General features: G+C 36.0%; 1 protein-coding gene across 3 annotated transcripts; it reads left to right on the forward strand.

The window, feature by feature from the left end:
* The first annotated feature begins 9252 nt into the window (after window positions 1-9252).
* Window positions 9253-12989, forward strand: rgs20 (regulator of G protein signaling 20). Of its 3 annotated transcripts, none has more exons than XM_039675436.2 (5): window positions 9253-9363; window positions 10975-11138; window positions 11535-11612; window positions 12298-12532; window positions 12619-12989. In XM_039675436.2, the coding sequence occupies exons 1-5, from the start codon at window positions 9298-9300 to the stop codon at window positions 12805-12807; spliced, it is 732 nt and encodes a 243-aa protein (XP_039531370.1). In that variant the 5' UTR covers window positions 9253-9297; the 3' UTR covers window positions 12808-12989. The 3 variants fall into 3 exon arrangements, with proteins under 3 accessions (XP_039531370.1, XP_039531368.1, XP_039531366.2); XM_039675434.2 differs by having other exon boundaries at window positions 11523-11612; window positions 12619-12921; XM_039675432.2 differs by lacking the exon at window positions 9253-9363 and having other exon boundaries at window positions 11523-11612; window positions 12619-12921.
* The last annotated feature ends 3568 nt before the right edge of the window (window positions 12990-16557 follow it).

Here is a 16557-nt window from a genome sequence, read left to right on the forward strand (position 1 = left end):
ACTTTTTTTTAGATGTTGTTTATGCTCAGACTGAAACGTTACACACTAACTAAAGTTAGAAAAGTGAAATCATAATCAACCACCCCTTTAAACATACAGTATGTCATTTTTGGCCATCAGGGGTTGCTAGTCTCTTACAATAACAAAGACGTATATCGATGACACAAAGCATCAAGCGGAATTATGGATCTTATAAGGTGATGGATCTTTTATGGATGAGTGAATACAGTGATGTTTTTAACATGACTGTGATATGAAGCAGGGCACGATTGCTAATGAGAGACGTACTAGTGCCACGCGCATTTCATTCTACCGAACTACACGCAAGTGTTGAATTAATAAATAACTCAGAGGTCAGTTTATTTGACGAATTAAACTTGAGGTAACGCAGCGCTATTTCACTTGCTCCAACAGTTACACTATCACACTAAACTGCATTTGAGTGTGTTGAATGTTGTCAGTTAGGTTGTTTGTTGTCTATATTAGACTAGAAGTAAGCTAGATCAACATTAGAATAACATACAGATCATATTCTAACATTTCATCATACTGAACTAAATAATATTGATTAGTTTTATGTACATTTCCTCACCTATCTAATAAAGTACATGCAACACTCGCTTCACTGTCAAGTCATAGTTAGTCGCGGACATGGAGCTCTCAGCATCTCGAAAGATTTTGATCTTCGTTCTAGTCCTCTTTTTGTCTCAAAGTCTGCTTGCCATGATCCAAAATGTTTGAACAATACAACAACAGCGTGTGCGTCCTGCTAAGCTTAACCCAGTTGTCCACATCTGTCGTCATGGATTCTATGGCAGTGCAAGCGGAAACCAAGGATAACACGGATATGACACCATTGACTGGCGACTCCTCACCCCTGCTGATACGTCCCGTTTCCTTGGTTTAAATCGCAGTTTTTCTCACGATTTACAAATAGTTTGAAACATTGGGGATATTGTAAGTAATCAACTAAACAAAATATTTAACATTGGCCTTGTAGTTTTTGGATATTTTACTGAAAAAAAAACCTACATATTGTACCTTTAATACATTTCTAACTTGAATGCTGTTAAATGCTCAGGCGAGGAGATAAACATATCTCAGGGCGGGGTCTATGCTAATAGGGCAGAGTCCGTCAGCAGTCGTGGGTGTGGCCTAGACATTTTTGACATCACAAAAGCTACACTGCTTATGATTTATGGGGATTAAAAAAGAAGAGTGGGCGGATTTGTACCATTACAATGTGGTTGTATACACCCACTGCCGACACATATTTATGTTCAAACACCATGTAAAAGTGAATTTTGCATAATAGGTACCCTTTAGGGTATGACATAAATAATACAGTGACATAATATAGTTCTGTAAATAAATTAACATAGTTTAATTTAATATAGCCTACATGTGCATTTATTACATCCATGTGTATTTATATCAGTGGTTTCCAACCTTTTTGACTCCAAGGTGTGGGGCTACCTCCCATCCTCCCCACCAACACACACACACATTTTAATTTACAGTTCATGTCATTTTAAATAACATTACTGAAGCAAATAATCTTACCTTCTTCTCACACCATGTGCTCCTGTGACCATGTGTCAGAAAAATACGTCCCACCTTTAAATAGTCCTTGATAGTGACTCCCATAGCTCCAATAAGTGTCACTGTTCTTTGATATACTTTTTAAACCATTCTAATGGGTTACAATCATTTAAAGAAGCATGAATCGAACATAGGGCTTAAGAAAACTGTATTGTAGACCATTAAATAGCCTAAGTGTAATCAAAAAATGTAACTAAAATTTCAGAGTTTCAGAATTCCAAACATTTTAATCACAGGATGTTCACAGGGATCCCTTGTGAACTTTGTGATCCTTTTTTTTTTTTTTTGCTTTATAGGCTATATTTGGACTTTCCAGTCATTCTTAGTTTTCTGGATAAGGATTTTTTATAATACTTTTTACTTACATTTTCTACCTGATAAATTACCTAGTCATTACTATAAAATGTATTGCCTGTTCTTTATGAAATTAAATTTATTTACTTGACTTTAATTTACACTTTTTTAGTGCATGGAAGTGAATGATAGTGTGTACTGTATAAAGTCAACCACATTTGACTAGTGAAAAATGCATATATTTTATTCCAAACATTGCTCACACCCCACACTCTGTTAACGACACACATCCTGTGTTTAATCTGTCCTAAGCCTTTGAAGTGCACTAAACCACTAGGGGATCAGACTCCATGGGACGTGAACAAGTGTAATCCCTTTTATGCCCTGCTCACCAAGTGCTGTTCTCATTTGTTGTCTTCTGTTTAAGTGTTTTTTTTAAGGTACCTGCTGACCAGATATGTGAAACTGCCATGGATCCATGGCTTTGGATCTTTGTGAACGTGATGTTTCTTTGACAACATGGAAAGGGTTTAGGTGAGGAATAACAGAATCGTCTTAAAGTGGGCGGTCTTCTGTGGTACAGTGTTCAGCTTTCTCCTTACTTGATGTGGGGGCAGCTACGGCATCTTCTCTTGGCCTGTCGACCCGACGAGGGTTACTTAGCGACAGAAAGTTATGAAAATGAGGACGAGAATGAAAACACGCAGGACAGATTCAAGGATCCCATATACATTCAGGTATGTCAGGTATAAGAGTCAATTGAAGTTAGTAATTGAAGTTGCTTAAAGGTGCAATGTGTAAAAATTCTGAGTATCTATTAACAGAAATGCAATATGACATCCATAACTATGTTTTCAGTGGTGAATAAAGAACTTACTTAATAAACCGTAATGTTTTTATAACCCTAGAATGAGACATTTATATCTACATAACCGCGGGCACCCCCTTCTATGAAGGTCGTATTGTAAAGTCATGTTTCTAGCGAACAAATAGCGCTACAGAGCGTGTTTCGTTCATACCCTGATAGAGAAGTTACAGAACTTCTACAGAATACTAGAAGCTAGCCATAGACACTGCGAGTAGTGACTTTTCCCTTGTCAGTGGTGTAAAATATGTAGTTGGATTGTTACATGTAACTTAGTTCTTCTCCCGCGCTGTGTTATGGCTTTGCTATGTGGGGATAAATGAGCTGGTTATGTTCGTGAGACAGCTGATTAGTACCCTTGTCATTTACCGTAAAACGGAATGATACAGGAATCACTAACCTGTCAATCACGGTCGACAAGTTGATGTTAGAAGCATTTTAAGTCGATCACAAAGAGTTTTCAAAATCAGAGAAAAAAAAGATACACCGCTCTTCAGTAATTTGAAAGTGATTGCAGTACCAGTAATGGCCACAATCTTGCATAAGGCTCCATTTGCAGTTTTGGTTTCAATTTATAAATTGTTTGTGTAGTGACAAAATATTTTGTGATGTGTATCGCTGCCATATTTAAAAGGAAACATAACAGGGTTTAAGTTTTTAGTCATATCACCCACCTCTAAGCAGTTCAACCAGGAAGTTAATTGAAAGTCATGCAGAGAATGTCATTATTGGGAGATGAGAGGGTCTGTTCGGCTTTTGACGTTGGAAAACATGACGGCTAACTTGGATCACGTGAGGCACCTTAGCGTCACATAATGGCAAGTGACGTCAGCGTTCAGTTTTATAACAGTCACAATTTACATTACTCAGCACCAAAACAAATTCTTTGTTTGGCAATAAATCTTTTTCTGATTCTGATGCAGTTTCTTTGGATTTCTTTGGATTAGCGCTTTCGTGTTGTGAATAAATGTTCTATATTTGATGTTGATCGTGAAAGTAGGACTACCGTGTTTGTGGGATGTGCTACAGTGCGCATAAAACCTCATTTAAGAATTGAATCTGTTCATTAAAAAACAACTTTATGGGGCATACATTGCAGTGATACTAGTTACTAATAGTAATTGTAAATTAATTGTTGAAATCTGAAAGCCATTATCATTATCTTTATTAGGCATATGAACTGTCATAAAACATTATCATCTAAAATTCAAGCCTAATTTATTTGTTGAAACTTGGATGCCAAAAAGAGAACACATTATTGTAACGTCCATTTCTTTTTTTTAAGTATTTTGTGTTCAGGCTTTTGGTGGCAGGCTATTCAAAACCTAAAAGTGCAGGAAATATATAAAAAGTGCAGGAAATATACATTTTTTTTTTTTTTTTTTTTTGTGAATAGGCGGTACTGATTAGTGTGACCTATTGCACTCATCATTGTGAAACATCTGAGTAAATGTGACAGGTTTTTCTAGACTGAGCCCTACACAGTTGCCCTCTGCCATCTTCAGCATGTTGGATGGAAATAGGACAGTCTCTTTTAGTTATTTTAATGATGTCAGAGGAAAAATTACAGTTTCCGATCTTGTTCTTACTTTTTATTAACTTTTAATTTTTAGATTAAAAAGCTCTTTGTTCGATGATTTCATAGACAGTTGACTTGCCTTAAAATTTACAGCAGTGGGCGTCTGGTGTATTTTTTAATGAATGCCTTAAATTCACATAAGTTACTCTAATGACCTTTGTGGAGATCAATGAACCTTAAAATCAGCTTCTCCTCTTCTCGGTTCTCGGTTTCTGTTTCCTCTGACCTTTCTGTTTCAAAGGTCGCACTACTATTGGTGAATGTATTTCTGATCAGACCTTTCCCTTTTCATAACAGTATGAATGGGAGCTAAAGAAATCCTAAGCTTTGTCACTGAACGCTGGTCTAATAAACAGTAAAATGAGAAAATGCCTACACTCATTATACACTCAAATAAATACTTTTAATTGAACAAAATACAATTAATTATATGAAATTATGTAGAGTCTTAATTCATAACTCTCAAGAAATCCAGTGGCTGTATGTCACCAGTAGAGTTTAACTGCTTTACCTTAATTAAAGGCAGGGTGGGCGATTTGTTCCCTTTAAAAAGAAAATAATAATAATTATGCTGGTTGAAAGTCTCTTCACATCCTTATAGCTACTTAAGTGGTCTAAATATATATATATATATATATATATATATATATATATATATATATATATATATATATATAATATATATATATATATATATATATATATAGCAGCCATCTTTTACATTTCCTCCTGAACCGAAACAACACGCTTATGTTGCGTTCATGCCATAACTACATGTAATTTGGAAGAGATGGAAACCTGTGACATTACACTTGTGGTATATGACTTAATTTTATGCGTTTCAAGGCCGAAAAGAATCACTGAGGTCACTGATCTTTAAAGCCTATGATTGAAAATTTTAGCTTCCGGCCAAACTGATAAAAAAAAAAAAAAAAAAAATTATTAGTGGGGTATTTTGAGCTAAAACTTCACATACACACTCCGGGGACAACAGAGACTTATTTTACGTATATAAAAGGGGGCATTAAACCACCCCTTTAAAAATAAATGAAGACATAAAATAGACGTCTCAGAGATGTACTTGTGATGTCAGGGTTTTCTCGCAGTGCATCGGTTATGCAGTGATGTGCTGTGAAATTATTGCGGGGCAAATGAATAGTAATATTAATGAAAGAATATGTAGGTCTATATAATAATATATTTTTATAGTTTAATACATAAATTGGAAATGCAAAATCCTCTGGATATCGGTAGCTGATGCTTTAGGCACAACTTAGCTCTGGGGTTTATCCCTCATATTTCATATCTCCGAAAATTGCCTATACCCTACCTGTAAGCACATTTTAAAATAAGCCGTATAGGCTTTATATTCTCTTGTCTATAAATGATTCCATCAGGTAGGCTTGCCTACTGTTTGCATAGACACACATACACACACATTTTAAGTGTAATTCCAGTTCCCTAATGTTTGTTAAAGCATTAAAACTTTTCATCTGTCATGGATACAGCAGCCTGCGCCAGTGTTTGCATTTTTGGAAGGTGTATAAATTGTAAGATAATGTTCTTGGTGCTTGTTTGGCCTGTCATTCTCTTTTTCTCAGTGTGGTGAGAGGAAGACTTTTTTTCATTTAGTCTAAGACTTGAACATATTTTTCCAACGTTCTTTAAAAACAGGTAGTAATTTAAAATCTGTAGAGCAAACTAAAATAATTATCATGTTGAGTGGTATTTCGTGATGCAAATGATATTCAGGCATAGCAAGTAAACACTGTAAAATGTTTTTTGAGGGAAAGATAGATCTATTCTAAGCCATAGATCTAAGCGCTCAAACACCACCACCTAGCGTTTGCGTTGAGCTGTACCTCTCCCACTGTCTTTCCCACACAGTGGTCGAATGTCATTATACTGTTATCTCATATAGGGTATATCTATCTAGCTACAGTTTCACGTTTCTAAGCATTTCCGATGGATATGAATTAGTCTCATCGCACGTCATGCGCTTTAAATACGACATTTCTGATATGCGATGCAGGCTCGTCTTTATGTCTAGCTCAAATTCGTTTTTTTCCCCCAGCAGTTCCTCGCACTGCTCCAGCAGATGTCAGTAGTGCACTTATATCCTAAATAAAGGCCCTAAACCAGCAAAGATGGTAATCACGACTGAGTGCAATTGCTAATTATGTCAGCAAATTAATACGTCATGTTGTTCGGTTAAAGTAGTAAACGTTTTCATCAGGATCAGTCGATGGTACTCGAACTTGTGAAATGTGAGATTTCATTGTGCAAGGAGGAGTTTGTGCTTTTGGTTGCTAGAAAAGCGATTTCAGCACCATGGACAGAGGCATCGGTTCTGCTATCCGCCTTTATTCTGCTATTCTTTATAATCTTCATATAGCTAAACAAGAATGCAGGATATGTAGGTTGTTATGTTATACAATGTTTTAAAATTTTGGCTTTTAAACAGACACATACATAATTTACTTCTAGAGTAAATTTAATTTTGTTTTTCTGAGAAGAATTTGGTGAATGCTTATTATTGTGACCAGTGTACTTCCGAACTGCAATGCATCATATTTTACATGTTACTGTTATTTAAAAGTAGGCAAATTAATTACATTACATGCGTTACATTACTCATGTATTACTTTTGAGTTACTTTCACAAAAATAACATTCTAAAATGAATATGGCTGTAACGAAATGCGACATGATGAAACCGATATGGCAACACTCAGATCCACGAACCTGCAGAATCGAGACACACCCCTTCCAACTCCAAGCCTTATTATCCTTACAGTCTCCAATGTGACCATCTCTTTAAATTAGGCCTATTATTATTATTTGAAGTTTACATTATAAAATACGTTATCCTACACCACAAAAGTTGAGGATAAATTATTTAAAATTTAGAAGCGTTATGGACATGTATTTGCAGACAAAATTTGAAATATAAATTCTTTCTCAGAAAATGCATTTAATGTCAATATTGAAACGTCTGTTTTATACTACTCCCTTAAAGAGTCCAGACATGCATTTTATATTTAATGTTAGGGAAATAGACATGCATTCATTCATCCTGACAAAATTTTTAACTTTAAGGAGGCAATATATAATATACATTTGTAATTCTGTGAATTAAACATTGCAAATCCGATGAAGAAGGGTTGGCTCTCCACAGAACATAAACTATTCATTCTCTTTCATTTTTCGTGTTCGCATTTATGAGGAAAAAACAATGTTACACCGCTCTGAAGTGGCACTAAAAGATGCTTTAAAACTTTCACAGAGACATCAAAACAGAATACACAATCCTTTCTTTAAAGTGAATTCCGTTTTGTATTAATTGTATCTTAATTTTAATCAATGTTTCATCAACCTGCCTGGGTTTGCCTGGATTTAATAAATAGCCTAAGTTAATAGCAGACAATTATAGATAATCACCGCACGTAGGCGCTGCTACTGGAGCGCATGCTCATAAATGAACCGAAACTCAGTGTAGGCTATAGGCTAAGTATAGCCTACTTCACAGACTTGAAACCTATATCTATATTGAAATATCTACTTGTCAACAGAACAATGCAAAACGAAAGAAAACAGATTGCTCTCTGCTTATGAAACGAAATGTGCATTTCTTTCTGGCACATTCACTAGCTGCGAAGTCTAGCAAGACACTAGCAAGTCGTCAACTTCATCTTTATTGATAAACAATTAAAATATCTCCTTGCTATATTTAACATATTCATAATCATTGCTTTGCCGGTTCTTTGTGACAGCTTTTAGGAGGTGCTTTATCGGCAGCACCGCCGCCACCCTTAGCCTACATGGTAGCTACATGAACGCGTCACAACCACATCAAAAACATGATTGCGTGAAAAATACAACATAATCTTATCTGTTTAGAAAGAAAACACAGAACGTATAGAGTCCAATACGCAATACGTCCATCTCGCAAATGTAGCCTACAGTCTTCTTCATGACATCTTCACCCATTAGCCATTTTTCCAAAGGCCAGCGCGAGCACAGAGGGCTAAATATATGAAACGCTGCCATTTAGTCTTCATTTACAAACTTGGACACCACACGCACCCAACACTGATTGTGACTATATTCAGGCACACTAATTCAATCCAAGAGGTTAAAGGCTATGTCACCCCGACCCCGACCACACATAAGTGGATCTTATGAAGCCCTGGTTCCAGGCAAGAAAGGGATGTGTGATGTTTCTGTGCTTAGGGCAGGGATCTTCCTCAGATTTTCAAGCCCGTGGTCCATCATAACCCTGTCAGTCACATTCTATGACACGTTGACATCTCAAGTGAGGCACACAGGGACATAATCCTTGATGACACGCGTACATCACAGAGACGTCTATTTGATGTGTGTGTGTTTACATTTGGAAGACGTTTCCGATGTCAAATAGACGTTTAGAAGATGTCTTTAAGATGTAATGATTTAGAATGTATGTTAAACTGACATCTTAAAGATATTTATCAGATGTTAGTAAACAGCAGATGCTTTCCAGATGAAGTGATCTTTAACAGACATCTTGCAGACGTACATGTGCTAACTGCATGGGAATCGGTCTGGATTTGATGACCAATCATTTAATTGGTGGCAGTATTAAACCTGGCTATCCATTTGCATTAAACACTCAAAACTATATTTAAGCTGCATTGTTTACTTATTGACCTAACGTTTGCGACATTGCGTAGGCTATCGTTTTCTTAAAACACATGCGAATGCTTCGCGTTGGTATTATAAATAATTTTAAAGCAAGTAAGCGCATTTAGTTCTCCAGGAGTGTAGGACAATATTGAAATATGGCATATTTCACTGTTAGATGTAAGTGCATCATGAATCAGTGACATCCAGAGGATTTACGCTACCTTACCTTCGCCACAGCCTCGCGAGAGACACGCATGCGCATTGACACAAACAGCCGGTCTTGAAAAATCCTTATGCCAACGGATGTAATCAAGGCAAAGAATAGCTATCTCTTATCTCTGGGCATACATGGTGAAATTGTAAGTATGGGGATCATTCATAAGTTGATTAGGTGCCTGTGGATAAAACGATATTTGACTTTGATTGTTAAAGATGGCATGTCATATTTGACAGAAATGTCTTTTCGATGGTTGTCCTGGGTGATAAAGAGATATTGGAGCTGTGCTTCATGGTGGCATTGATTTTTGCAATGCGATGATATGCGATGGAAATGCTGTTAGTACATTACGGGTTTTTGTTGTTGTTGTTGCTTTTGACAAGAGTAGAATGCGCGGTGTCTTTTTTTATTTTCCGCGTGTGCCCCATCTTTATGGATGCGATTCACATTTAAAACTATAATATTAATTGTTTCGTCAATTCTGCTTCGATGAAACGAAGCCGACCATATCAGGCTTTTTCTGTCAGCCAATCTAATCATCAACGTTGGCCAGTCGTTAAATCAAGGAGATGAAATACTCCGTAAATGTGTATGTCTGTGTTTTAAAACCGTGTTTATCATCATCAATCACGGCTCAAGCATTTCTTATGCACCGCGGCTGTGAGATCCGACTGCAGCCAGAAAGCGTGCTGCGCCCCCTCCTCCTACCCCCAAATATTCCAACATCTTCCAGCTCAGAATTTGATGCCACAAATTCTTTGGAAATAACACAGCAAGATATATAGTAAGCTTAAAACAATAGATCTGTAGTTTCTTAATAATCAGCCTACAACTCTCATTAGCATGCATTTCTAAAGATAACTCAATTCAGGACCCTATACATTTGCTTAAAATAACAGTCACTTGTTATCCATGAACGGCATGGTTTGTTTGAGCCCCAAAGTCATGTTCTTTAAATCAGTACAGACACCAAAGCTTGAAGAAATAGAGAAAACCCACCCACATGGCAACACGTCTAAATGTATTGTGCTGTTGGCTTAAGCATGTTTGCAGAATGAGAAGCACTGTAACACTGAATGTGATAATTAGCCTATCTTGTGATAACATGCTTATGATTCAGATATGGAAGAAATTGGAATCCAGTAGTTATTAGATGTAAGGTTTGAACTTTTTAATAATAATAATAATAATAATAATAATTAAAAAAAAAAAAACCTTGCACCCTTCTCACATGAAAATCTAGAAATTCTTTGCAAAAAAACGATGCCACTGGTGCAGAAAATTTTACATTATGGCCAATGTTTAAGAATGGGAAGTATACTCAAATCAGCTGCAGAGAGCATTCTGAGTTAAGTATGATAAAACATGTTAGGTCATGTTAGTGTTTGTGACATGTTAGGACATTCTAGTTTCTGGTCAAGTTAAAGCATGTTTTGTTCATCTAATCTATATGTGCCTTTAGCATCCTGCTGGGGTTGCCGTTCCATCCTTTTTTCCCCAGCATAGTCAGTTAATGGAAACCACTTTCGTGCATATTTGTTTGATCGGCCTCTGTTTTTTTTCTTCTGCGCAGCTTGTTTAAAAGCATTATTTTCTCCATTGGAAACCACAGAATGTTTAAGTGGACTTGAGGAAAATAACTTCCTCTGATATCTACACCCTACAATTGCTTGTTGAACCATTAATTCGTCCCGTTGATCTCTGTGGCTGCAGTTGTATTGGCTCCATCTCAGTTGCATCCTGTTTCCTGCAGCCCATGGGATCAGAGCGGATGGAGATGCGAAAGAGGCAGATGTCGGTGCAGCAGGAGTCGGTGGCGGGCACCACAGCACCGGCGCAGAACGAGCAGCCCGGCCAGGGGAACCGTGCATCCAACGCCTGCTGCTTCTGTTGGTGCTGTTGCTGCAGCTGCTCCTGGTAGGAGTTTTTTCTCATTTACACTGCTAATGTGAGATCTTATCTAACAAGGTTAGTTTTGGGCCAGGAAATCACCTTATTATAAGACAATCACTGCAACTGACAAGACTGTTACTTGTGTGTGTTTACTCCAGTAAATGCACCTGGAATATGATTTAAATGCTCATTGTGCATGTATGTAGTATGATGCAATTTTCACTGAGGTGTCAGAGATCCCAAGACATCTGCTTTGCAAATCAGCAGAACTCATGGCGTGCTGGCTGTGAGCTTATAATGAGCACCAGTAACAGTTAACTGAACATTGAGAAGGTGAAAGCTATTCCAAAGCTTCCTAATGCTGACTGTTAGGTGTCTTGGGATTATGATATGTTTACTACCTTGCAGTCTCACTGTTAGGAATGAAGACAGAGAAGAGAGGAACCGGAGAGCCTCGTATGATTTTAAAACAGAGGAGAATGCAGACTTCGAGGAAAGGTCAGTCATTCCAGCTTTTTATAGGAAGAGTTTTAGTAAAACTACAAAAGAGATGTAACTTACTCTTTATTTTTATGTTAAAAACAAACAAAACAAAAAAACTGACATCTTTGATAGCTACAATGTTATGTTAAATGGGTGTAATTTTATAATTATCTGTAAAAAAAACAAACAAACAATACAAGCATTTACACACAAAATATTTAAAAATTGAAACCAAAAAGGCTTTCATAGCTTCATAATCCAAATTGTTTGCCAAGTTGTGTTTTAGATTTTTATTTATATTTAAAGTAATAGTTAGTTTCGTGAGATGCAAGTTCCTGTGAAATTATACCTAAAATATTCTTTATTTTTATTTCAATGAATTACTGTAGTTCTACGAGATTGAGAAATTATACATAGAACATTATTTAATTTAATTTTAATTAATTACTATAGTTCTGAGATGCAACGTTCAGAGAAATTATATTCTTTATTTTAATTTACATGTTCTTCCAGATGTAACTTTCTGAGAAATAAAGAGAAATTTATACACCTAAAATATTCTTTATTTTTATTTAAACAAATTACAAGCTTTCAGAGAAATTGCACCTAAAACATTATTTAATTTTATTTTATTTTTTGCCGTTTTTAGCAAACGTTTGTTGTTGCCAAAACTGACTAAGACCCAACTGTTTTTTGGCAGTCCGAAACCGACTGCGGAGGAGATACACTTGTGGGGGCAATCCTTTGACAAACTAATGCAATGCCCCTCTGGAAGAAGTGCCTTCCGGCAGTTTCTACGCACCGAGTTCAGTGAGGAAAACATGCTCTTCTGGTTGGCCTGCGAGGAATTTACTAAGGAAACCAATAAAAGCTTCATCGAGGAAAAGGCGCGGATAATTTATGAAGACTACATTTCTATTCTCTCACCCAAAGAGGTGAGTGAACGCATCAGCACGTGTAGAAAAAGCCTAATCACATTTATAATCAGAAGGATTCATTGTTTTATGTGCTTTTTTTTCAGGTGAGCCTCGACTCTAGAGTTCGGGAGGTTATAAACAGGAATATGCTGGAGCCAACATCCCACACGTTTGACGACGCCCAGCTCCAGATATACACACTAATGCAAAGAGACTCGTATCCGCGATTCATGAACTCCCAAGTCTACAAAAACATGCTTCAGTCAGTCTCTGAGATGTCGGTGGAATCTTAGATCTCTGTGATCCCGGTGAAATGCCCCCTCCCTATCTTTTGTTTGGTAGCTTTCCTTGTGTAGAATATGTTTAAAAGGACCTCGGCGTGGGTCCTCCCAGGGATTTTACTGCTATAGCGATCTGTACCTGAAAAAAGACGCTCAGGTCTCCAGGTCACTGGATAAAATAAAAAAAAAGTCTCAAATTTCCTGAGGGCTCAACACCACAAGTACTGCTACAGATCAGCATAGCAAACGATGCTCCAAAGGATTACCAGTGCGTTTCGATGTTTTTGAGAAAACAATCTATTTGATTTATTTTACCGTTTTTTTTATTTATTATTATTTCAAAGTTTTTGTATCAATGTTTGAAGGAAGATGTGATACCAATTGTGGGCTATAGACAGTATATACAGTAGATATATTTATGAATTTGTATTACATTTGTTGTGTTACAATATTTAAAGAAAAGGGAATTATGGGTAACAAGTATTGCCTGTTAATGAAAATGCGTATGAGAATCAAAGCTCAAGTCAAGGCAACACTTCGGCTCTACTCACGTTGTACACAGTATTGTTTCAGCTACTTTTCTAACTACTCCCTGTTATAATGACTTGGCATCTCCAATGAGAAATCACAATTATCAGAAAAATGATAAAAGTGATAATAAAGGAAATATACTAGTTTTAAAAAGGTGAAAATGTTGAAATGTCATGGATAAGAAAAAGATAATATCATAATTGATTTTTTTTTTTAAATATATCTCAGACAGCTTAATAATATTATTTGCTCGGCTTTTTGTACTGCTTGAAAATATCAATAATTTATTTACAGATATATAATTTACCCATAAGTGTTTTTGTGTATCATTGCATTCATTTATTCCTGCTGCACCCAAAATGAGCAGCTAAGAAACGGTTGGACATGTCAAGTATTCCTTGCATGTACTCAACTCATTTGTGTACAGTATGTAGAGGTAGTAATATTTTTAGGAATGACCTCTAATTGAAGAGATTTAACATGCAGGCATTTTACTTCAGTATCAAATGTGGTTCAGATCAGAGTCCTGAATGGAGAGGTGCAGGTTTTATTGTTAGGGCCCTCATTAGTAGATGACACCAAAGCATCCAAGTCCAGTAAAACTGTGTGATTAGTTTTCCTCCAATACAACTGACTAGAATTGGAGCTGCCAAGTTTTTACTTTTAGTTTTGTGAATTACTTTGTTGCCTGACTTTCATGTCGTTCAAAGACAAGATCCTCACTCGAGGAAGTGCCTTGACATTCAATTTTGTGGCATCTCTTTTTTGGCAATAGTTGATTTAAACTCTTGCCACATAGACTCTGGGCCTTTGATCAATTCATGAGATGACTTGTCCTGCACAGTGACTTCTGAATTGAACTATTGTACTTCAGTCGCCTGTAGTTTTGGAGCGAAAAACACCATTGGTTTTGTGGAAGTACGTCTGTTTGTCGGTTAGTCCGGGACAATTCATTAAGATTGTTGATCTGAGTCCAGATGTACTTTTACCAACATGTATTTCATGGTGGTGCTTCTACTTGTCTTAGACTAACTTAATATGAAATGTGCAATTGATATGTGCAATTTGAGCTGATGGATTCACCACATAGATCAACCTCAAACACAATCTAAGCCAATGGTTTGGAGTTATACTGCCTATAAATCTTTCTTTCTTTCTCTCTTTTTTGTTGTTGTTCTGTAAAGTATACAAAAAAAGTGTTATTTTCCAATCAGTTTACATAAAGATTATAATACTTTTTTGATTAATAATATGTGAATGTTTACAGTAATCAGATTTGTTTTTTTCTTGTTTTATTGAATTGAGAAAAATAATGATTTGTGGGCATTTGGAATCTTTAAGATACAATAAAGCACAATAATTTTAAAAACGTGTGGTTGTTATCAAAGCTGCGGAATAGCGGATTGGAGTATATGCCATATATGAACTTGTGGGATCAGGGAACTCGGGTACGAATCCATCCGGGGTCTCTCACCCCTACTCGTAGGTTTACAGACAAGCATTAGGTTTTAGTTCAATTAGGAGGACATTTAAGTTGCTTAAATAAAAGTGCCTGAGGAAAAAAAAAAAAACATCTTGAGATAAAACAATGGCATTGACATATTTTAAGATGTAAGTGCAAGTAGCTTTCAGTTAAAACAGCTCAAACATTCCTTTTAGTCTGGGACTAGGCCTAAGCCTTGTCTGTAAAACAAACCAATATTGTTCTAAATAAAGCCAGAAAAGTCCAAAAATAAAATATTAACACTTTACAGTAAGGTTTCATTAGTTAGTTAAAATGAACTAATAATAAACAATCATTCGACAGTACTAGTTATTCTTTGTTAATGTTAATTTCAACATTTACTACATTATTAAAATCAAAAGTTGAATTTGTTAACATAAGTTGGTGCACTGTGAACTAACATTTTGGTTAACGACATTAACAAATATAGTAACCAATGTATTGCTCGTGGTTAGTTAACACATCAACTAATCTTAACAAAGTAAACCTTATTGTAGTGTTACCAATAAAATTATACAAAAATGCAGTGCCCTTATTTGTCCAAGACAAAAATATTCGTAAATAATCAACAATATACAGTGCTGGTCATAATTATTTGCCCCCTTGGTAAATATGATCAAAGGTGGCTGTAAAAAATAAATCTGCATTGCTTATCCATTTGATATTTCATTTAAATAAAATCCAAAAATCTAACCTTTTTTTTTTTTTAAGTAAAAGAATTGAAAATGGAGGGAAAATCACATTATGAAATAAATGTTTATTTATTTATTTATTTTTTATATAAAATATCAAAAGAATTAACAATGCAGATTTAAAATCTTTGATCATATTTACCAAGGGGGCAAATAATTCTGACCAGCACTGTATACAATAAAGTATACAGACAGTGACATTATTTTAGGCTTTATTTGCCATTTAACATGTAAATAATAAATCAAAAATTTCAGAATATCCCCAGGGGGTTCTGTTTGGTCTCCATTTACAGTGCTGCCCACTCACTTTCTCTGCTCTGGAGAGGATGCACCTGGGAACCTTTCAAAAGAACCTAGAAGCAAGTGTCCTCCCCATTTAGCCATTTCTAAGCGCAAAGTTTGTGTATCCATAAAGAGCATTCATAATGTAAACACCTTTTCCCATTAAAGAATGGGTGAGTTGCTCTCCTTAACATCTTAAATTACTGTAAATGATGAGCAAAGATGCAGTGGTCTTAGGATTAGATAAACCATCACCTCCTGTTTTCCATATTCACAAAAGGACGTCAAGAACAACCACCAAAAGGTTGTTTGTTATTCAGATGAGACATTGCTAATGCAAGGGGCTTGTTAGGACATCAAGGCGGCAGTGGGTAATACAGCAAAATCATTTGAGAAGAGAGCGATAGAAATTCATGAAACTGAGCGATATCGTCTACCTTCAAATGGCAAGTTCTATCCACTTTGTATTGATCGCCGACATCATAAGTAACATTGCCATGACTGATCAGATATGAAGCTGTTTTCTTCCTTTACAACACGATCATTAATTTGTTAATGGTGAATGCAAGACTTGCCTAGTTTTTTTTTTTTTTTGCTTTTGAGAAATTGTGACCTCTAACAAACTAAATAATCCGTTCAACAAATAAATGGTAACACTTTTATTTTTAGTGTCCTTATTACACAAGTTACTACAGTAATAACAATAAATTATGCATAATTACACGCAACTAACCCCAAACCAAACCCTAACCC

This window comes from Pimephales promelas, chromosome 5 (genome assembly GCF_988280905.1).
Source record: "Pimephales promelas chromosome 5, fPimPro1.hap1.1, whole genome shotgun sequence".
Classification (NCBI taxonomy): Eukaryota; Metazoa; Chordata; class Actinopteri; order Cypriniformes; family Leuciscidae; genus Pimephales; species Pimephales promelas.

Excerpts from the sequence above, each read along its gene's own strand:
- rgs20 (XM_039675434.2), top strand. The coding sequence starts at position 9,298 with ATGCCAACGGATGTAATCAAGGCAAAGAATAGCTATCTCTTATCTCTG. Across the intron at positions 9,364-10,974 it reads TGGGCATACATGGTGAAATT|CCCATGGGATCAGAGCGGAT; the intron begins GTAAGTATGGGG and ends TGTTTCCTGCAG. Across the intron at positions 12,533-12,618 it reads CTATTCTCTCACCCAAAGAG|GTGAGCCTCGACTCTAGAGT; the intron begins GTGAGTGAACGC and ends CTTTTTTTTCAG.